This window comes from Rhincodon typus, chromosome 26, assembly GCF_021869965.1.
Source record: "Rhincodon typus isolate 14 chromosome 26, sRhiTyp1.1, whole genome shotgun sequence".
In the NCBI taxonomy this organism is placed as follows: Eukaryota; Metazoa; Chordata; class Chondrichthyes; order Orectolobiformes; family Rhincodontidae; genus Rhincodon; species Rhincodon typus.
Window position 1 is genome coordinate 8586960 of NC_063357.1, and position 22770 is coordinate 8609729.

At 43.0% G+C, this 22770-nt stretch overlaps 1 protein-coding gene across 5 annotated transcripts in view; it reads right to left on the minus strand.

The window, feature by feature from the left end:
* Positions 1–387: 387 nt before the first annotated feature.
* The window catches only part of LOC109922848 (RNA-binding protein Musashi homolog 2-like), a 295031-nt gene continuing 272648 nt past the window's right edge, over positions 388–22770 (minus strand). For 3 of the 5 annotated variants that reach the window (XM_048612469.1, XM_048612468.1, XM_048612466.1), the window contains one exon: positions 388–10872. In XM_048612469.1, the coding sequence (XP_048468426.1) occupies positions 10831–10872 (42 nt within the window). In that variant the 3' untranslated portion in view covers positions 388–10830. Of the gene's footprint in view, positions 10873–19890; positions 19974–22770 lie in introns of all 5 variants that reach the window. The other 2 variants (XM_048612467.1, XM_048612470.1) reach the window with 2 other exon arrangements.

A 22770-nucleotide genomic window follows, 5' to 3' on the forward strand; every position in this document is an offset into this window, starting at 1 on the left:
TATCAAGTGATATATTCATCTGGGTGGCATAGCTAGTGCAGTCTATGTCTGGTGAAGTCTACATCTGACAAAGTCTATACCTAGTAAAGTCTATTCTGGTGCCTCAATATTGGGTAGGGTCTATTCCAGGCATGTTAATCTCGGGTGGAGCCTCTATTAGCCATTGTGTATTGTGAGCACATCAATATTGTACAGTGTTGGTCAGTTTGTACACACATTGTCCATCAATACTGTGTGTTGTTGATAATATAGCAGTGGCTTTAAACACTGTGTGGTGCATATAGCAGGCAACCATTCTGTAATACCAGATTTATGTCCATGTGACAATATTCTGATTGGCTGTCTGGTTTAATACAAAACACATTGGCAAAAAAAAGTTCAAAACCATTCATTTTTTAAACTTTTTTTATTATCTCAGACAAACACATTGATTTCTGGACCACAGTAGAGGATGGAAACCTTTCACAAACTTTTTTTATTTTGAAAATACAAATATAAAATTATACTTTCCACATCTGTGATGTGAGAGAGCCCCATCCACATATTTTACAACAGGGCTTAGTAAGCCGTACACAGGGACCTGAAAGATGCTTTTTGTTTTGAAACTAGTTGTGTTTACAGTGTTGACAGTTTGGATTTTCATGGTGAGGTGAGAGCTGGGGAGGGAAGAGTGAGTGAGCCACAGTGATTCCCCAACACCTGCAGGAGCATCTGTGTTCGCAAACAACTGCATTGTCCCCCAGCCCAGCCCCGTACTCATCTAACGCTATTGCTTCTCTCCGTTGATTGTGAAGCTACAATGGAGCTGAGGCTTGTCTTCCAGGACGCTAGCTTGAACTAATATAAGGACCACAAACCAGTGACATTATAAACCCCGAACTGCAGCTCACCCACCCCTCATTCCCATGATACTTGGAAAGGCCCGGCCTTTTTGCAAACATCTCCCTCCAGGTAAGGACTGACTCTGATCGCAAGAGAAGACTACGACAAAATTCACCCCTGGAACTTCACTTGGTAAAGCAATCTCAAGAAACTCAATCCTTAAGGGGTATTTTATCTGGGTTTTACCTTTTACTTTCCCTTCAGAGCTGGTGGGGGAGGGTGGCAGAAACGACACCCTTTAGCCATTGAGGAAGGAAGAACGTGCATTTATGTAGAGCCTTTCATGACCTCAGGACATCCAAAAGCCACTTTTTCTGAAGTCTAACCTCTGTTGTAAAGTAGCTGCTGGCCTCGCTCTTGCGATAACTCAAACCTCACCAACTGTGACATCAAAGTCTCAGTTGTCATTCCTCAGCAAGCCTGTGGCAGAGCGTGGAGACCTGCCCCAGTATAAGACAGTACCTTGTCCAAACCTTTTTCCTCTGTCATATTGCAATGTCTCAAAGTGCTTTCTAGACAAAGGCTTTCTGTGGAGTGTAGAACGGTTTGCTGCACGGACTTAACGCAAGGTGCGGACACTGGCACCCGACGAGGCAACTAGATAGAACAGCCATGGGAGTAAAAATCAAAACACAAATAACGAGAGAAAGCAGAAGGCAGTGGAAATACACAGCAAGTTACTGGGTTTACAGACAGCTTGAGTGAATCTTTCATTTCGAGGTCTGGCTTATTATTTCCCCTTCAGCAGGAGTCTTATTTGTCACAATGAAACCCTCTCCTTTCCTTAACATCGAGTTTTACCGCTTACACTGCCAATTCAGTTTTCACAATGCACTCTGAACAAATGCTGGCTTGCAGCATTGTATAATTGTACTCGGTGTCGACTTGTTAACAGCTTTTTTGAGAATATTGTTCATGAAATGGCATCAAGTGAAATAACCTTGTAAGAAGAGAGGACCTGCGCATTTACATAGAGACATTTGCCACCTCGCAGCCCAAAGATGATACGGTGTTTGAAGTGAAGTGACTGCTGTAAAGTAGGGAATGCGCTAGTCAATGGAAACACAGCAAGATCCCAAAACAGCACTGGGATAATAGCTGGGTCATCTGCTTTTAGTACTGTTGGTTAAAGGACAGCACACCAAGGAGAAATTCTCCCACAAACCCTTCTGTATTGCCAAGGAATCATCAAACTTCCACCTGAGTGGCCAGACAGGGCCTCAGTAAAACATTTTGTCTAAAAGACAGCATGCCTGACAAAGCAGCTCTCCCTCAGCACTGCAGTGAACCCAGATTTTAGCACAAGGCTGTGGAATATAACTTAAAGAACCGCAATGTTGTGAGTTGGGTGTGACGAGCCACGACGAGCCCTCCAGGACCTGAATTCATGCGGTCAAGATCGAAACGGCCAGTCATAGAGTTTTACAGTGCACAAGAGGCCCTTCAGTCCATCAATTTGAGCGGTTCAAGTCTAGCTCCTTGGAGCAACAGTCTGGACTGGCATGGAATGGCAACGTCTGCTTAATACCGATTTATATTGGAAACAGAAAACAATTCCATATCAAGGAGGTTCCCTTCTGCTGGTTGTGATGTTGCCTGGATGGAATCCAGCTGAGGTGCGTTTAACTCAGGAGAGCATTTGACAATCGATACGAGTGTCAATCACCTTGATGAGCATTGCTCAAATCACCAATGGAGGGAAATTGCTTAAAATGCTTTCTGTTGAAGTTCTTTCTCTTTGTCTGAATTAGCACCAATTCAACGCAGCACGCTGAAATATTACATTTTAAGGAGAGGCCGGTTTTCCTTGCTTGCTCAGGCTGGACCAAGTCGTAAGACACACTGACCAGAAAAAGTGGTGTCAATACAGTTTAACGTGGCCTACACATGTGGATGGCTAATTTGCTCAGTTTTGAGGGCAGATGGCAACAATTTATATGGAGGGATATCAGATAAGACTTAAAAGCAACGGCAAATACAACTGTACTAAGCTAACAGCTAGGAATTAAAGTAATACAAAGGCGTCCACACAAAGAAATTGCCTGCACCAGATGCTGCAGATGGAACCCAGGGGCCAAAAGTTGGCTTTTTTCACTTCTTGTGTGAAAGGAAGGCTTGCATTCATATAGCACCGTTCATGATCTCAGGGTGTCCTAAAACACTTTACAGTCAAAGAGGTACTTTTGAAGACTGTTGTATGAAATGCTGAAATGGAGGTTGCCAACAAGGGAACAGAACGTGTTAAATGGCTTCTTTGCACAACCAATTGAAATTGTTGCCCAAATTGAAGTCAAAATCACTGGTCTTCAATTTTACCTCTTCTTGGTTCCTCGAACCAATTACATGATCCTTTAGAAAGGAACCACTATTACGCCACTGTAACACAAAGGAGATTAATGATCAAAGTTGACAAGCCTTCCAGATGTGATCTAGGCCCCCTAGCACCTCATGCTGGTGAGTGGTATGAAGTGCGCTGGTAGACAACACATGCTTCCATTTGAGGGGCACCCAGGTGCAGGTATAGATGCAGCAGGAGGGCAGGCAGTCAGGCTGAACAATAGCCTTAACAGCCTGCTGCCTGGACCTGCGATTGGCCATCATGCCCTAGTCTTGGAACATGGGCAGATCAGTCACCCAGCAGGAAAGACTGGTACACTCACGGCATTACTGTTTTATTTCAGTGGAGAGTCAGCCATATCTCCGCAAAGTGCATGAAGCACTTTAACATGCTACAATCAAATGTAGTTTGATGAAGCTGGTGGCTGTTCAGAGTGACATAGGCACAAAAAAATCAGATTCTTACAAAAGCAGTTCCAAAGTGGGTACAGTGAGTGTATGGGCGCAGTAATTGGAGTGTGGAGGATGCTGCAGATAGCTCTCCTTACAGATACAATAATTAGAACAGTGAGGAACACAGAACCCTAAAGATACAATGGGTGCCCCCAGTTTCCAGTGTTGTCTTCTGCAAGCGTGTTTGATATTTCTTGTCATTGTGCCCAAAGTAATGTTTCTGTCCAGGAACAATGTCACTCATCAAGGATGTGAGAAAAAAATGGCTCCTTTTGGCCAAAGTTACCTTTCTCTCGGCTTGGCCGGGTAGGGGGGAAGTTCAAGAAACTACGGCGATATTGGGGATAAAAAAGGGTTCTGGCTCCCCGCATTGCCAGCAGAACCACTTGTCATGAGTATTTAACAATGTGGTGAGAAGTACAGAAATGGGAACACAAGGAACAGCACAGTACCGCCATTAAATAAAGCAAGACAGAGGCACAGACTCTGGAGTAGAGGATCAAGACCGGGGGGAGTCCTGCACCACGGAGGGGCTGTACCAGGGAAAATTTCAGTCTGGGTTGAACTTCACTGTGGTGATCCTAAAGCCAAGAGTGGGGGAAAGTGGGAAGAGGTGCTGGAAGTAAAGCCTCTTTCGTACCAATGTTTGTTTGTTTCTCTTCCGTCTCATCCTCATTTCAGTTTTCTGGGTTAGTTCAGACTTTACTGACACATTGCACTGGACTTTGGAACACTGATGCATTTCTAAACATAGTCTACAATTCAATCTACAAAGTAAATAACAAGGCAAGAACAAGTCAAAGAGAGAGTGAAGATGTTTACACCAGACAGCAGCACAATAATCAGCAGGGCTGTAATCAGATTCCAATCTCCAATCAACCCTCTGCAAACAACTTATATTTGTCCATTTCAGGTCAATTTCACAAACTGATTGGCCATTTAAACAAAAACTTCTTAATAACAACTTGTAGGAGATTGTTGAAGAGGGAAAAAATGTTGAGGATCAAGCAATGACAGAGTGACCAGTCCCACATTCACAGAGTCTTATATGCCTGTTTGTAACAGGAATAGACCCACAGGGCAAAAGAAACTGGCAGTTCAGCTTTGTTGTTAATCCATCTGGTGCCACTGGAGAAATCATGTGGACATCTGTGGTTCCACTGCACCAAGAAGGAAGCTATCGTGGCCTTCTGCTCAGATCCCGAACATGACATCTTGTCTCAGAAACACACACGTTTCAGGGTCAACCCTCCTGTTACACCTGGTCCTTTTAAGGTTGGACCAATAGAAGAGTGATATGGTGAGGGATGGCAGTCTGTGACGTTAGCATTAGCTGGCAAGAGGCTCAAACCACACCTCAAAAATCAAATATCAACTCTGACTTCTGACCGACTTGTGGCACTGAGGTTCCTAACAACAAACTGGGAAAGAAAGCACAGCAGCAAGGGGATATCTCGATTCCCTCCCCAATTCAAACTGTCCTTCAGTCAGTCAAGGGCCAAAGTAGACTTGAGGCAGAGACTGACTGCTTTATTGTCATTCTGGACTGTCCTATGTTTATCAGGAGTCATCATGGATCAAATCAGAGCCGACAGCTCTCCCTTTCAAAAACTTGTTTGCCAAATAAATTGCTGTGGGAATTGTGTAGCAGTAGCTCTAAGAATGGATTGCAATTTTGTGCTCAGACAAATATACAGAAGACTGCTGGTAGGGGGGTGGGGGTAGTCATAAATTAAGAACTGTCCTAGGAAATGTTTTGCAATGTTACTTTCAGTAAATAAGCTGGTAAAATCAACTGGTCACTGCCCACCTTGAAGGCATGGTGTTGTCACTGTTCATCGCTACCAACTAGTGTGGTCGCTGCCCATTCACTACCAATGGGTATGGTCACTGCCCATTCACTACCAATTGGCATCACCACTCTCCATTCTGGTGTGGTCACTGTCCATTCTCTACTTGCTGTAATGCATATGCCAAAGACACTTGGCAGTCAACACTCATCCCTCTGAAGATTAACACTACCTAATTACAAACATTAACTGGATAAGTAAAACTAAACTAGCCAACCAAATGATCTTCCATTGATAAAATTAACTAGTGCCCTAGGTTTTCATATCCTGTAATTATCTGACAAGAGTGGTAGTGTTGTTATGATGGGCAGTGAGCTCCTGACAGAGAGCTAAAATGGGCATATAGTGCAGTATCCCATTAACATCTCTCTGTCTGCAATAACTACCATGTTAGAGCTATCTTTCTTGGTTTCAAATTACTATCGGAATTGGAGACTGTCTGTTCCTGACCATCTGACACGTAGCCATTTCAGTGTCAGCAAGATGGGAAGAGCTGCGAATGAATTAAATTCACAATTACCCAGTAGGCAGCATCACTAAGCAATCGAACAGATAAAAGTAAACTCAATCTTTCAATTCTTCTTGCCTGTGTCCATATCTCTTCATAATGGAGCATCCCATCTACATTGAGTTACTTGGTGACAAAAATCCAAGGGCACCTCCCAAAGATACTCCCACACCCATCCCTAAAAACTAGATCATAGCTGCTTTGGTTCTTGACCTCCCTTGGCATTCCCAAAAAGCAAAGGAGAAAAAGATGTTTGCTCTGTCAATTTGCATTAGTGCTGAGCACTGGTGGTTCTTGCCTGAGGCTGCAATTGCCACATTAAAGCAAATCCTGGTCTAACAGATTAATTCCAAAGACATTAAATAATTGAGCCAACGGCCAAACACGTCAATGGATTTTAGCACAATGTTGAAAGTGCAAATAACACTCATTGCTGCCATGCGTAAGTCATTAACAAAGTTAAACTCCAGACTTGTTTGACCATGGAGTATATAAAGCATGAGGTGAACTGATTCAGCACTGCACTGGGGTTAGGAGATGGGGCAGGATCAACCTTTCCCTCCCATTTTAATCTTTTACTATTCCACAGCTTCTTATTGGTAAGGTTGAGGTGAAGTCAAAGTGTCAGGAGGTCTCACATTCAGAAAAGAGGTGCAGGCGTGAAATGAAAGAAATATATCCCTAGTGACCCCAGGACATCCCAAAGACCTTGACAGCCCCTATCTGCATGGTACAACAAGCGGCCACGGAGAAAATGGCTCAAGTACTTGAAATTAATTGGTGCAGGATCTTCCTTCAATATCCCATGTTTGTAGCAATGGTCACTCTGTTACTGCTAAAGCCAGCTGAGGCATCTTGGGCTACTTTTCATGGTGTTACTTGAACCTTGGGTCCTCTCCCTTTCTTGCATCCCCCCAATCCCCGCCCTTCAGCAATTTAAACAGGGGGAACAAAACTCTCCAAGAGGACTGCAGCGTGATGCCAAACTGTAACTCATGACTTTGCTGCATCACGCTTGGCACGGAGGTTGGTCACTGTGGCTCGTACCTGGTTACCCCAACACATACCCAGACCCAGCCCCACCTACTCCCACCCCCCAACTCCCCGAGCTCCTCACCTCAGCTTCAAGTTCTAACAGCAGTGCCTTAAAAGCACCGAGTTCAGTCAAACAGCTTTCAGGTCAGAAAAATCACCAACACTTGCCCAATGAATTGAAACTAGTCTAAGCAAGATGTGTAACATTCATCAGCTGTAAACTGTTGTACAATGAAAAATAAAATTTGAGCAAAACAGAGCCATGCTACCTTAAAGTCCAAGCTACAAGACCAAATTAAAAAATAAAAATTGTATGGACTCTTCTTAAAGTGACGGAATATTCAGTCACAAAAAACCTTAACAAATCCAACGCTCTAGACAAGTGAGAACTAAAGTAAACCTTACTATATAGGCAGACACATTAAAACATATTTTATTTCGTCAAAAATATCTGTGCAGTGGGCCACTGGGACTGTGGTTTATGTGTATATAAACATTAAAACTTATCACACAATCATTTTTTTTATCAATTTCATCTGAGCTTTTAAAAAAATATGGATTCTTTTCTTAATAAAATCATTTTCATAATTATAGCTTGTGTCCCTCTTAAAAATAATAAAAACCCAGTTTTGCATATCTAGCATTAGCATTTAAGGTAGTATGGCAACCCTTTAAAAAGACAAGGGTGGGGAATCCACTTAATGCCTTCCATATACCAGCATTAAAATGTCATGAAAGCTTTGGTTAGTTGAAACCATGTCAGATCAGCAGAATTGCCCCAACATTATAATGGTTAGTAATTACCTTTTTCTTAATTATTAATTATTAAATACAGGAAATCCTATCCTTACTGGTCCTAGATCTCATTTAACTACATCTAATAACTTGTATTTACCTTTTTAGTCTTTAAAAAAATTTTTTTAAACTTTTTTTCTCCTCTTTTAACTTACAATACGTCTACAACTAATACTCAAGATTTATTTTAGAATTATTTAGAATTATTTTGTCTAAAAAATCACTACGCTAAGCATCAAAGACAGCACTCCAGGACAATAGCAACTGTATACACTAGCAAAAATACATCAATGTCTAACAATGAACTGGGGCGGAGGGGATGTGGAAATGTATCTCTGAGGTGAAAGGGAATGAGGAAAAATAAAATAAACTAGGAAAAACAGTTCAGAATTATCAACAAACCCCCCAAAAATATATATATATTTATTTATTAATACAAATGTTCCCTGATTACAATCAGATCTTAGGGAACTATTGTTTGTTCTTCCCAAGAACAATTTCTATCTTCTTTAAAATGTGTGTTATTATTTCAATTTCGTGCCTCGATCAAATCTTTTCTCACTTATAAAAATGTCTACGCATCCAGCGTTTTTACAAACCAGTTGCTCCGAAGACAAAAATAAAACAGGGAGTAAAAACAAATGTGTTTTTTTTTCTCTTTTAAAAGCAACCCTGACAGGATCCACTGTCGTTTTCATGTCATAATATTTGACTGCCTCTATAGTTACCTGCTTCTGTGTCTAGTCAGGCCATATGTTAATTGCTAACTCTTCTGTAACCTATCTGGAAACAATAATCCAGGAGTGCAGCAGCTATGAATCAGTGTATTAACAAAGAGTCTTAGAGTACCAAATTTCATGTGTTGAAGAATTACTGCTATTTCTCTTTCTTCAAACGAAAAAAAACAGATGATTTGTTGCTTTGTCGTGCAGCAAAATACAATAAACTAACCGGCAACATTCCCACTTCATCACATCATCCTAACAAGATGTCAATCTATTGGCTATTGGAGCCCTACTTGTCTCAATTTAATTTAAAAATAAAAGACAAATGTAACAAAAAGAAATTAGACTATCCTTCATACATCTCCCCCTGTCTAAGGGGATCCAGGACCATAAAAAAATGCCAAATAATTAAATGTGCAAATAGAAATTGTCAGTTTCTCCCTACCAATCACAGTGCAACGATTTTTTAAAATGTTATTTTAATTATCTTTAAGTCTACAATAAATTAATCTTTAGAATGCTTCTATGCTGAAACCAATACAGCACTGAGGTATTCGTGAAAAATAACCTTTCTTTTTGCTCTTAATTCAGTAATACAGAGTAAAATGGATAAGAGGCTCGTGTGAGTTTTGCTTTTGTACTGCCTTGCTATTTATCCCTAATCAGGCAATACGGTGACCGACAGGGTGGATTAAGGAGAGAAAAGCGAATGGTTGAAATGTGACAATATTTAGCCACTGATAATTTCGAGGCTGAAGACAGAACTCCCAGCCTGTTCATTTTGACAAACAAAAAAAAAATCAATTCAAGTAATTAAAACTTGTTCGTGGATTATTTCTTCAGTCCGTGAAGTGAAAAAAAAATTCTTTTTTTTTTCCCATTTCTCGATGTAAAATAAGAAATCCATGTACAACTGAGACAAAAAACCCTAAACTAAAGATGCTTTTCTGGAGCTGTTTACATAGGGTTGAAATCGACTAGAAATTAACATACTGGTAATGACGCGAGTACAGTCAGCAATTCCTTCAGGAATTAGCTACAGAGGAAGCTGAACAGTGTTACACTAGTATCGTTACAGTGCCGCCCAGGTAAGCAGGCGTGATAGCATTTCTAACTTCCCTCCAACGTATAGATTCTGTATTTCACCAAGTGTGCCACTATCCCTGAGCAGCACCATAAGCATATTTTTTAAAAAACCAAAACATTTGTATCCCTCACTCTTTCTCAATCTCAGTATCTCTCTCTCTGAACAGAATATATGCAGCCACTTGGAATCGTTATTTACAGTATTCGAGAGTTCACAAACTTCAACGACAAAAATAAACGCCTTATACTATAATCACCGCTTTAAACGACGACCAGAAAATTAAACATAAACCCGTGAAAACAGTACTTATAGAAAAAGGACTTGGAAAATAAATCTCACAGTCCTGACCTTATTGCCAAAAGTGGAGCTAACCAAGATACAATTGCAGGACAAAAAAATAGATTTATTTCTGATCGTTACTTTTCCGCTCCTTTTAGACAGTAACATTTAAAACAGAAACAGTCTTCCCCCATCGCCCTGTTTCAACCGGGCAATAGCCTCCCCACTTGCAGACAGCAGTTCTATCTCTCCCCAACATCTCCTTCTCAGTTATTCCTCACTTTTTGTTTCTGTTGTTATAGCTGAGTCATACCGCATCACTCCCCCTCCATCCCCAAAACCAACACCAGCCCCTCCCCTTCCCACCACCACCCCCCTTAAACACTTATCAGGTCTTCAGAATTTGTAAAATCTGGGACGGGGGATGGGGCTGTGTGAACGAAATCAGGGCTCTTTCCCAGTCAAAACGACACACACACACACACACACTCACACACACACAAAGAGATTACATTGCTGATTAATGGTGTCAGAAGTATCATATACAGTCTAAGAACTACATCACTAGGCCATAACACAAATAGCAGGAGAAAAATAATATTTGTGATTCAAATAAATTTCAAAATAAATCAAGAAACACTAAAAAGACTATTATTAATCATTTAAAATGCCATTTTCTGTTTTATCTTAAGGTTATTATAATACAGTAGATCACTGAGATGATGCAATTTAATTTCTTTCATTAAAAAAAAACACAATTAGTCCACAGACTACCACCTCCAGTTTTCTTTGCTCAGTGATGATGTAGTGCCTGTTTGTGAGTATTTTGTTAAAAGTTTTCTTCTTCGCTTTGATGGCATCACCTGAATATGGGACCAGTCAGAAAGTTTGGCCAGTCTCGCAAGGTGCTCCTGATAAACTCTGAGGACAGCGAGGGTGAGGTGAGGGAGACATTAGCAGGAGGGGGACAGGGTGGGAGAGAGAAGAGCAGAATTATGTTACCTCACAGTAATGGACATGCTACTTAAATAACAGCAGGAACTAAACACGACACTGCACAAGACAAAAAAACTAAAACACAGTGGAGGATGTATGGGAATTTGGGAAGAAGGGGTATTTTGCAGAGAATGCTTCATGAGTAACAGAGGGAAAGAATACTGTCAAATAGCAAGTCCAGATACACTCAGTGGGTCTCACATATTTTCTGATTAACCTGTTCAGGGACATTAATGTAGACCTTGGAAGCAGGTGGGACTTGAGCCCAGGCCTCCTGGTCCAGAGATAGGGACACTACCACTGCACCACATGAACCCCAACCCTCAGTCGGTCTGAAGCTTGTTTGGTCTGGCCCGTTATGTAACTTCAGTCTCACAACAATGCTGGGATCTCCTCACTACCTTCAACGACTCAGTTGTAGATTTTTTTAAAAATCATTTGGTTCAATCATGTTATTACATACTTCTAGGAACTGAACCCAGGCCTTCTCGCTAAGCGGGAGGGACACTACACTGCATCACATGAGACTCAACCCCCTGTGGGTCCAACTTTATTTTTCCCAATCAAGCTGTTCAGAGATGTTACTACACACCTCTGGAGTGGGTTGGACTTGAACCCGGGTCTTCTGGCTCAACGGTAGGGACACTACCACTGCACCAGAGCTTCTCCCAGTGGGTGTGACCTATTTTTTCCAAACAATCTGTTCTGGGATGTTATTGCACACCTTTGCAGCACGTGGGACTTGGCCTCAGGTCCTCTGGTCCAGAGGTAGGGACAGCAACACTGTGCCACAAGAGGGTCGGATGCTTGATCTTTCAACTGTTGCCAGCTGAACTTTATTGTCTATCCTGAATGTTGCCCTTCTTTTGGAGTCAATGAATGTCACTAACCACTAGGAAACACGAAGACATCAAACTTCAAAATGGCTCAGGGTTGTCTGAATCATTCCCTCATTAGCTACCCCACTGGTAATGTGGTGTCATGGTAATTCCTTACTTCCTTTGTAAATTTCATCTGCTGCTCTGAAACAAGTCTCCGACATTTCCACATACCCTCCATAACATTAGGCACAGCTATCTGTCAGGGACTAGGCTAATCAGTCCAGCAGCATGGTCCAGACCTGCCTGTGATATTCTTCTCGCTCTTTGGTTGGTGGGGGGGTGGGGAAGGGTAGAAAATCTTTTTGCAGCTACACACCTTTCCCCAATTGTGTGACTGAGACTTTCAGTAGTTTTTTAAGCATTTGTTCATATGAGCACCAAATGTAGGCCAGGCCAGGTAAGGACGGCAGATTTCTTTCCCTGAGGGCATTAGTGAACAGATTTGGGTTTTTTTTGGCGACAATTAGCAATGACCATTAGGCCAACTTTTAATTTTGGACTTTTTAAATTGAACTCAATCTTCATCACCTGCCGTGGTGTGATTTGAACCCATGACCCTGCTGACCAATAGCCTGGGATTGCTGGATTATTAGTCCAGTTACATAACCACAAACATCACCTCCTTCCCTGTGTGGGTGATCATGGATAGGAACGTCTGCAACTCACCCCCACTTACATTTTCCTCCCCTTCACAACTCCTGTTTGTTGACTTGATGTAACACCCCGTATCCCAGTGGTATTTTATCTGTCTGGAATTTCTATCTGCAGACAATCTCGATGAATATTTGAAGAGTGAGTGGCAAGGAGCCAAAGTTTGGAACACAATTAATTTACTAAGCACAGTGCTTTCATTATACAGACAATGTAACGGTATTACTTCTTTTCTATTCTGCATGTGTTCCTGATAAGTTTAATATACTACATTTTATACAAATCCAGTACAAACGAAGAGAATTTCAGTTTGATAGGTGGTCAATTTGTTTCTTCCCCCATATATTTGATCCTGGGTTGACATCATGTGACACTAGGGTGTGACTACATTGCTTTGGTCTAATATTTATGCCCTTTACTCTGCCAGAGGCATTTAAAATCATTTGATTGACCCTTCTACTAAATTAAGCAAGGTGAACGTGTTTAATTGGGTGGCACTTTCTAAGAACTAGATAGGCCAAATGGTCTTCTGTTGGCACTATAGTCTTCTTTGTTCTCATATGCCCTTAACTCCTAGCATTATTGCAAGGTCCTTGTCATATTTTGACAGTACAGCATTTAAACCTCTCAATGGTCTCCTGCTAAGTACAGTGCAGACAGAGTCCCTCTGATTGAGAAGTGGATTAGCTTTACTTTGCAGCACCTGCCACCCGAAAATGTAGACTTTGCAGCAACATCCGTTAAATATTTACAAGCATGAGATTGCTGCTTAAAATTCAGGCCAATGGTCCTGCATTCAGCTGGCAAAATTGGGGCCTGGGTTCAGATAAGTTAATTGGCAACCTTCCATACAGCAATCTATACCACTAGCACTCCAGGAATCCCAGAGCATGGTTACCCAGGGACAGCCAAAATCGGACTGGATGACGAATGATGGCCATGAATTTGAATTTTGGTTCACAAATTTAATTCACAGAAAGAGGCAAGTGTGTCTCTTTGGAATGGAGAAATGGGTTTCAGTCCAGGAGATTAAACCAGCTGGAAGACAAAGCTTGGTCCGCTTCAGCCTGCTAAAATCGCCAGCGTGTGGGAGGTACAAAAATTCACCATTGCGACCAGAAGCTGGCCTTTGGTTGAACGGCAAGCTTTTATGATACTTGACTTAGGACTGCACAACCACATAGAAAAAGCAAAGCAAGCATCTTAACTGGCAAGCCAAAAGGGCATGCACTTGGTCAAGTTAGAAAAGCAGACATGAGCGCAGACTGAGCCAGGAAATTGAAGGATGCCTCTCTGATTAAGATTGTCCATCGAGCCTGGATAGAAGTGTGATGTGCTCTGAGCGAGTGTCCACTGCTGGACAGTAGTGAGCCCTGGCGTCAGAAAGACTTATCACACAAATGGGGAGGTGATGGCCCACTGGTATTATTGCTAGACTATTAATCCAGAGACCCATGTAAACTTCTGGGGACCTGGGTTCAAATCCTGCCATGGCAGATGGTGGAATGTGAATTCAATAAAAATCTGGAATTAAAAGTCTAAGGATAGCTTATGTAACCATTGTCAATAATCCCCATTAGAGAATGAAACTTGCTGCCTATACCTGGTCTGGCCTGCAATGTGGTTGCCTCTTAACTGCTCTCTAGGCAACTGGGGATGGGTAATAAATGCTGGACTGGCCAAAGATGCCCACATCCTATAAGTGGATAATAAAAAAGAAACACTAAACCAGAATGTAAGGAGGAGGCTAAATGGGCCTGAAATTAATAGCCAGAACACTGGGAGGAAAACCAGTGCATTAATAGGAGATACAACACAACAGAATAGGAACTGAGTGGCTTCTGAAACAGTCAGGACATCTTGCACTTGCTAAGACTATTCTATTCAAGGGCTGCAAAAACACAGGGTCGCTCATTATCCCACTGATATTGGGACATAGGGAAGGAGAGAAGGAGCGCAAGAAATTGGTTGCTGATTGTTACAATTGGGTAGGAAGTCAGTCTGGATCAGCAGCGTGGGACAATTTCCTCATATTTTTCAACATTTTGCAAAGTCTAAAAATGGGGCCGGCATCACCTAGCTGGACTTCTGTGCACTGTATTAACTGGGGCCTGGTTAGCTCAGTTGGCTGGACAGCTGGTTTTACAGTGCAGAATAACACCAACTAGCACAGGTTCAATTCTTACACCAGCTGAGATTACCACGAAGGATTCAACTTCTGAACCCCTCCCCTCCCCTCACCTGAGGCATAGTGACCTTCAGGCTAAACCATCACCCATATGAACAAGGGAGCAGCCCTATGGTCTGATAGGATTGGGGCAATTTTACTAATTGTAAACACAGGATTTTCATAAATTGGGAGTTTAGGAATTTGATGAACTGAGCTTGGTTTCCATCAATTGATTCCCAATAATTTGACACTGGCATTTCCAAGAGTGGAATAGTGAATGACCTGCTCTAAAAACGTACAGCCAGTGTGGAAAACCATTTCCTCCTCACTAGCATTCTTCCATACTTTTTTACACCCTGATTGATCTTTGGTAGCCTGATCCATGACTTACACCAATACAGCTTAGTCCCACAAGACATGACACTATGACTCTACGACAAAGACTTGGGTGTAGATATTCTGTTATTTAGGGTCCTTCTGACTGTGAAAGAGACCATTCAGCCCAAAATGGCTCTTTGTAAAGCAATCCGGTGAGCCCCATTCCCCCACTTCATCCTCACATCTGCTAAGTTTGTCACCCTGAAGCAATTGTCCAATTTCTTTTCGAATTCAACAACTGAGTGGGTAAAGACTACAGGTTTTTTATTCACTCGTGGAATTTGGGCATTACTGGCAGGGCCAGCATTTATTGCCTGTCCCTAGATGCCCTTGAGAAGGTGGTGGTGAGCAGCCTTCTCGAACCCACCTGCTGTGGGTTGACCCACAATGCCGTTCGGAGGGAATTCCAGGATTTTGACCCAGCGACAGTGAAGGAACGGTGATATAATTTCAAGTCAGGATGGTGAGTGGCTTGGAGGGGAACATGCAGGTGGTGGCGTTCCCATGTCTTTGCTGCCGTTGTCATTCCAGATGGAAGTCATCGTAGGTTTGGAAGGAGCTGTCAAAGGATCTTTGGTGTATTTCTATAGTGCATCTTGTAGATAGTACACACTGCTGCTACCGAGCATCGGTGGTGGAGGGAGTGGATACTTGTGGATCTGGTGCCAATCAAGCAGCTGGTTTGTCCTGGATGGTGTCAAGCTTCTTGAGTATTGGTGGAGCTGCATCCATCCAGGCAAGTGGGGCGTATTCCATCTCACTCCTGACTTGTGCCTTGTCAATGATGGACAAGCTTTGAGGAGTCAGGAGGTGAGTTATTTGCTGCAATATTCCTAGCGCCTGGTCAATGGTAACCCCAATGAAGTAGATAGTGGGGGATTCAGGGATGGAGCAATGGTTAATTTATCTTTTTTTGGTGATGGTCATAGCCTGGCATTTGTGTGGGGCAAACATCATTTGCCACTTGTCAGCCCAATCCTGAATATTGTCCAGGTTTTTGCATCTGAGGAGTTGCGTATAGTGCTGAACATTGAGCAATCATCAACGAACATCCCCACTTCTGACCTTATGATGGAGGAAGGTCCTTGATGCAGCAGCTGAAGGTGGTTGGGACTAGGACACTACCCTGAGGAACTCCTGCAGAGATGTCTTGGAGCTGAGATGACTGAGCTCCAACAACCATGACCATCTTTTATATGCCACTATGATTCTAACCAGTGGAGAGTTTGCCCCCGATAACCATTGATTCCAGTTTTGCTGGTTGGCACCTCATTTTTAGGTATGCCTGGTGCTGCTCCTGGCACACCCTCCTGTACTCTCCATTGAACTAGAGTTGATCCCCTGGTTTGGTGGTAATGGTTGAGTGGGGGATATGCCGGGCCATGAGGATACAGATTGTGCTGGAGTACAATTCTGCTGCTGTTGATGGCCCACAGCGCCTCATGCATGCCCTGACTTGATTTGCGAGATCTGTTTGAAGTCTGTCCCATTTAGCACAGTGATAGTCCACACAACATGACAGAGAGTATTTTCAATGTGAAGGTGGGACTTTGTCTCCACAAGGACTGTGCAATGATCACTCTTACCGATACTGTCCTGGACAGATGCGTCTGCAGCTTGCAGATTGGTAAGGATGAGGTCAAGTATGTTTTTCCCTCTTATTCGCTCCCCCACCATCTGCCGCAGACCCAGTCTAGCAGCTATGTCCTCTAGGACCTGACCAGCTCGATCAGTAGTACTGCTGCTGAGCTACTCTTCGTGATAGACATTGAAATCCCCCACCCAGAGTACATTTTGTGCCCTCACCACCCTCAGTGCCTCCTCTAAGTGTTGTTCAACAAGAAGGAGTACTGATTGATCAGCTGAGGGAGGACAGTATGTGGGAATCAGCAGGAGGTTCCCTTGCCCATGTTGAACCTGAAGCCATGAGACTTCATGGGGTCCAGAGTCAATGTTGAGAACTCCCAGAGCAACTCCCTCCTGACTGTCTACCACTGTGCCGCCACCTCTGCTGGGTCTGTCCTGCCGGTGAGACAGGACATTTCCAGTGGTGCTGGTGTGTGGGACATTGTCTGTAAGGTATGATTCTGTGAGTATGACTATGTCGGGCTGTTGCTTGACTAGTCTGTAAGACAGCTCTCCCAATACTGGCACTAGCCCCCCAGATGTCAGTAAGGAGACCCTGCAGGGGCAACAGGGCTGTTTCTGCCGTTAACTTTTTTGGTGCCTGCATCAATGCCAGATAGTCTGTCCAATTTCATTTCTTTGAGACTTTGTAGTGATTGAATTAAACTGAGTGGCTTGCTAGGCCATTTCAGAGGGCAGTTAAGAGTTGACCATGTTCCTGTGGGTCTGAAGTCACACATAGGCCAGACCAGGTGAGGATGGCAGATTTCCTTCCTTAAAGGGCATTGGTGTCCCAGACGGGTTTTTCCCAACAATGGACAAACGGTTTCATGGTTATCAGTCGATTCTTAATTCCAGAATTTTTTATTGAATTCAAATTCCACCATCTGTCCTGGCGGGATTCAAACCCAGGTCCCCAAAACATTAGCTGAGTTTCTGGATTAATAATCTAGCCGTAATACCACTAGGCCATTGCCTCCCTTAAACACAAAAGTGCCTAGAGAGCACTGAAGACAGCTGGTGGTGGAAATTCTATCCCATTCTTTAGTCTGTAACGAAGCTTGGTGGGTGTGTCACCATCATCCTGTAGATTGCCTAAGGCAGAACAGGCCTCTGTTTCCCACCATGACAGCCTGCTTTACCTTCTCCCATTTTATTTACACTGCTTCATTTAAAATTTCCTGTTTATCTTGCCCCTTAAAAAAATTCCATTCTGCCCATTTCTTCCTCCTCTCACTCACCTTAACTCCCTCTGTCTTCTCATCCTCCCACAGGCTGTTAAAAGCCAAAGTGGACGGTGCCTGGTCACTCTTTAAATTTGGTGATATCTCTGAACCTTGATGATGACATTTTGACCTTGACAGTGTAACTGACTTTGGGTCCATCTCCCCATCGTCAACACAAAACAAGGATAAAATTTAAGGGCTTTCTCGATCCCTGTGTTTCAGGACAACACAGCATTGTGTGTTCACCCATACAACTAGACAACTCAAAGCACCTTCACTACATGGTCCTGAACACAAAACAAGATTTTTGCATTAAAAATAAATGATGTTTACGTCACTCGTTGAAATGAGAGAAAGGAAAAGCGGAGAACAATAAAAACGGAAAGGTGCTGGAGAAAACTCAGCAGGTCTGGCAACACCTGTGAAGAGAGAAGCACAGTTAATGTTTCATATCTGACGTGACTCTCTCTCTCTACAGACCTGCTGAGCTTCTCTGTGTTTGTTTCAGACATTTTTCCAGTGTCTGCAGTATTTTGCTTTCAGCCAATCAGGGACAAGTTTTCTTGACCTGGAGTGAGGTGACATCGATATAAGCTTTTGGAGGTATGCTAGCTCAGTTGGCTGGATGGCTGATCAGTGATGCTAAAAGGAGTGGGTTCAATTCTGGCACCGGCTGAGGTTATCATAAAGGGCCCTCCCCTCAACTGATGCTTGGTGACCCTCAGGTTAAACAACAATCAGTTGTCTCTCTCTCTGTAATGATAGAGCAGCCCTATGGTCTGATAAGACTGTAGTGTCTTTACCTTTTTATATAAGCTGTTTCTAAGTGGTGTTGCTGGAGGGGATGAGTCTTGACTCAGGACACTGCAGAGATCTCCTCTTTAAAACAGCACCATGGGATCTTAGACATTAGTAGTGGCCCCTCTCTCAATGTTAAATCACTTTGATTTAGTTTACTCATTGAATCCCTACAGTATGGAAGCATGCCATTCGGCCCATCGAGTTCACACTGACCCTCCAAAGAGCATCTCACCCGTAACCCCACCCCCCGCAACCCTGTACCTGTAACCCTGCATTTCCCATGGTTAAGCTAGGTCACCTAGCCTGCACATCCCTAGACACGATGGACAATTTAGCATGGCCAGTCCACCGAACCTGCACATCTTTGGACTGGGGGAGGAAACCAGAGCACCTGGAGGGAACCTATGAGGATGCAGGGAGAATGTGCAAACTCCACACAGACAGTTGCCAGAGGGTGGAATTGAACCATCATACATCAGTCTGTTTTTGATTGCTAGTCAAGGCGATGTGTGCCAAACTGGACAGCACGTATTGACCTGTGGACTTCTATCTGCTCAATGGGTGTCAAGCTGACCATTCTTAGACCCCATACTGTCATGCAGTCTGTGCACAAATCTGTATCTTTTAAGTTGCCATGTGTGTGTGGCCATGCAAAAATAAAATTCTGAGGGGCTGCATCTAAATAAATCACCCACCCACTGCAGAAAACATTGTGCCAGGCCAACATCTATCCATGAAATAAACATGGCTGAAACAGAGGAGGTTATCCAATCATAGCCCCACTGCTGCCTGCAGGAGCTTGCTTTGTGCAAATTGGCTGCGTAACTTCCTGCAGTACATCAATGACTGCACTTCAAAGGACGACTAAACTTCCAAGGTGCCTCTCCGGGTTCCCGAGGTGGTGAAAGGCGCTATGTCAATCCAAGTATTGCTATCCTTTGCCACCGAGGAAACATCTACAGGCTCCTCCTGGCCCCAACCCCAGAGAGGGAGCGGAGGGATTTGGATCACTAACCTGTCATGCCATCCAAGGCCCACGCTGCCTTCTGTCCTCAGATTGTGTAGCAGTGGGAAAGCAGTGACTAGGTAAGTAAGGATTACAGGGAAGGATGGAAATGTGGGTGTGTGTTGATGAGTTAGCTACCTTAGGAAAAACAAGGAAGGGAAATGGAATGGAATATATTACATATAGAGATATAATATGCAATACCTCAAACCTGAGATGGCAACCAACCAACCACCTGTTTGCTTTCAATGGTATCCATTTGTGAATGCCGTGGCGATCAAAGGTCCCTAAAATTGTACAGTTATTACGTCCGTCAGTGCTTGATACAAATGCAAACAAGGAAACAAGACTCTTTCTCTTTACTTTCTTTAACAAGAACTTGCAAACACCAAAAGAAAAGTGATGATTTAGCTACAGGAAGTGACCTTGCATTGAGTCCATTAAGAGGTGGCGTCTCAGAATCACCTTCCTCCCTGACTGGTTAGCGAGGCAATAAGTCAGCAGAGTGTTAGAGCAATGAGGGGAAAACTCTCACAAAGCTCGAAGAATCGATGTGGGTTGGGAAGTTTCAATGGTCCAGTTTGTGTGGGCAATAATATTATCCCCGTCATTTGAACCATCTTCCTCTGGCCCATTCAACTCTTTGGTCATTGTTTGGGAAAGATATTATTTTAAGCTGAATTCTATACCAACTTGTCACCTAATGCAACAGATGTAACACATTTGGCTTCTTCGTTCACAGATACTCTGTGATCTAAAGGGAGGGAGGTATGTAAAACACTTTTTACAGACAATTTCTCATAATGATCAAGGTGATTAACAGTTGCAACATTAGATTAGAAATAGACATCAATTTAAGTGTTGCTTCCTCACTATATAAATCCATAAGAATTAGCATCTTTGTTATTGGGGTCAGTGGCTCTTGGTGCCATTACTTGCTACCCTTTCTGTAAGGAAACAATATAGAGTATAGTTTCTACATACTCTTTCTATCACCTCTCTATATTAGGGAGTTACGCCTCTGTACAAACAGACCTATTAATTAGGGACTTGAATATTTGTGTTTTAGATACCTACACCTCTGTATATTAGGGACCTGAACCTCTGTGTAGTAGGAACATACATCTCTGCATATTAGAGACCTGAACCTTTGGATATTAAGGACCTGAATATCTATATATTAGGGACCTTAGCCTCTGCATATTAGGGACCTGAAGATTTGTGTATTAGAGACCTGTATCACTGTATATTAGGGACCTGCACTTCTGTAATATTAGGGACCTGAACCTTTGTTTAAAGAATAATAAAAGCAACAAATCATATTATACACAACTCATGTTTGGAAGCTCACATATATATTGGAAACACGGAATTCTGGGATCTGGACCAGGAACATATTGTATTCGAATTGACCAGTTCTTCATTGCATCACAGTTTGGAGAGGCTGTCAATCCCCAATCTACCCTGATCTGTTTTTCCCAATTTGTATTCTCAAGTTTTGTTACCAGTCATGGGGCTACAGAATGGACCAACTTGTCCTGGTATGTATATCCTCTTAAAACCATCACCTTTTGGCCTGGTTAGTGGGGTGAGTGATTAATGAACTCTGGGCTTGCTGTCCTGAGGAAGGGTCACTGGACCCGAAAGATTAACTCTGATTTTGTTTACTTCACAGATGCTGCCAGACCTGCTGAGCTTTTCCAGCAACTTCTGTTTTTGTTCTGGGCTTGCTGGGTTTGGTACTAATGGACAAATCTGACTGGTGTTTCTGCTGTACTCTGACTCCATCCTGACCTTTGTCCCACCCCAGTAACTAGGATCTTGTATTGGTGCTGGGTGCCAATAACCCTTCAATATTTGGCCAAAAGGTCCATTCTTCAGACGCAATGAACGTAGGCCATTTCATTCAAGGACCCCTCAGGCCTATCCCTGCATTCCCCGTGGATACACGTACAATGCTCCAGTAGAGGACAGAAATCAGAGACTGGTGCCCGATTCACACAAGGAAATTTCCAATGTTAGGTTGGCAAACTCAGCACAGAGCAGGAGTCTCCCTCCTCCGAGAGGCTCAGTGTCAAATCCAGCAGCCTGGTGAGGCTTCGGAGAAACTCAAAAACGCTCTGGTGCTTTCATTCATGATGGGAATGAGATGCAGGAGGTGGTGGGGAGGAGAAACACCAGAGTTATGCAGTGAGAATGAATCTATGATAGGGGATGGGAAAGGAGATTGGGAAACAGAAGATGCTGTTTCTCAGCCACAAGAGATGGCACAGAATTTACAAAGCACTGATCCTGAAAGGACGTAGCCAGGATATGAGCAGGTGTCAAATTCCATTCCGTTACTTCTGCACAGGTTTCAATGTTGGCAACATAAATGGGGCTAAGGTCCCTCTTGGAAGGGGGGGAAGAGGAATTTCAGACTCTCAGTCATATATTGATACACCATCGCATATCTTCAGGGTCACAGCATAGTGAGAGCCCAGTTGTGATACGCTAGGGTCTGGCAATGAATTATCTTAATAGGACTGACAGCCTCTCTTCAGGATTAATATGGGTTCATGCCAACACATCTAATATTTGAGCACAGCATCTTGACGCAAACACATACAGTTAAAAGGCGAGTTTCAAATCCAAAGCATTTCATTTCATTGGTCTATATTGGCTGGATCAGAATTCAATCGAATGGTCCTATATTCTCCAGAGTCGAGATGCACAAAGGATGGTCTCATTGAAAGGTGACCTTGACAGAGTAGCTACTGAAAAGAGCCGTTTCCCTTCACTGGTGAATTTAGAACTAGAACTGAAATGAGGAGAAATTTCTTCACGTCGAATCTTTGAGATTGTGTCTCTCAGGGGGGCTGTGGATTTTCACTCTTTGAGGATGTTCAAGGTCCAGTTAGATGGATTTTGGATACTAAGTCAATCAATGGGCATAGGGATAGGGAAGGGGAAGATGTGTAAGGGTGTACAATCAGTCATGAGTGGCACAGCGGTCAGGTAGGGCTGTGTGGTTTACTGCTGCTGCTAATTCCTGTGTTCACATTAGCAATGAAAACATTTAGGAAAGAAATATCAGCATTCAGA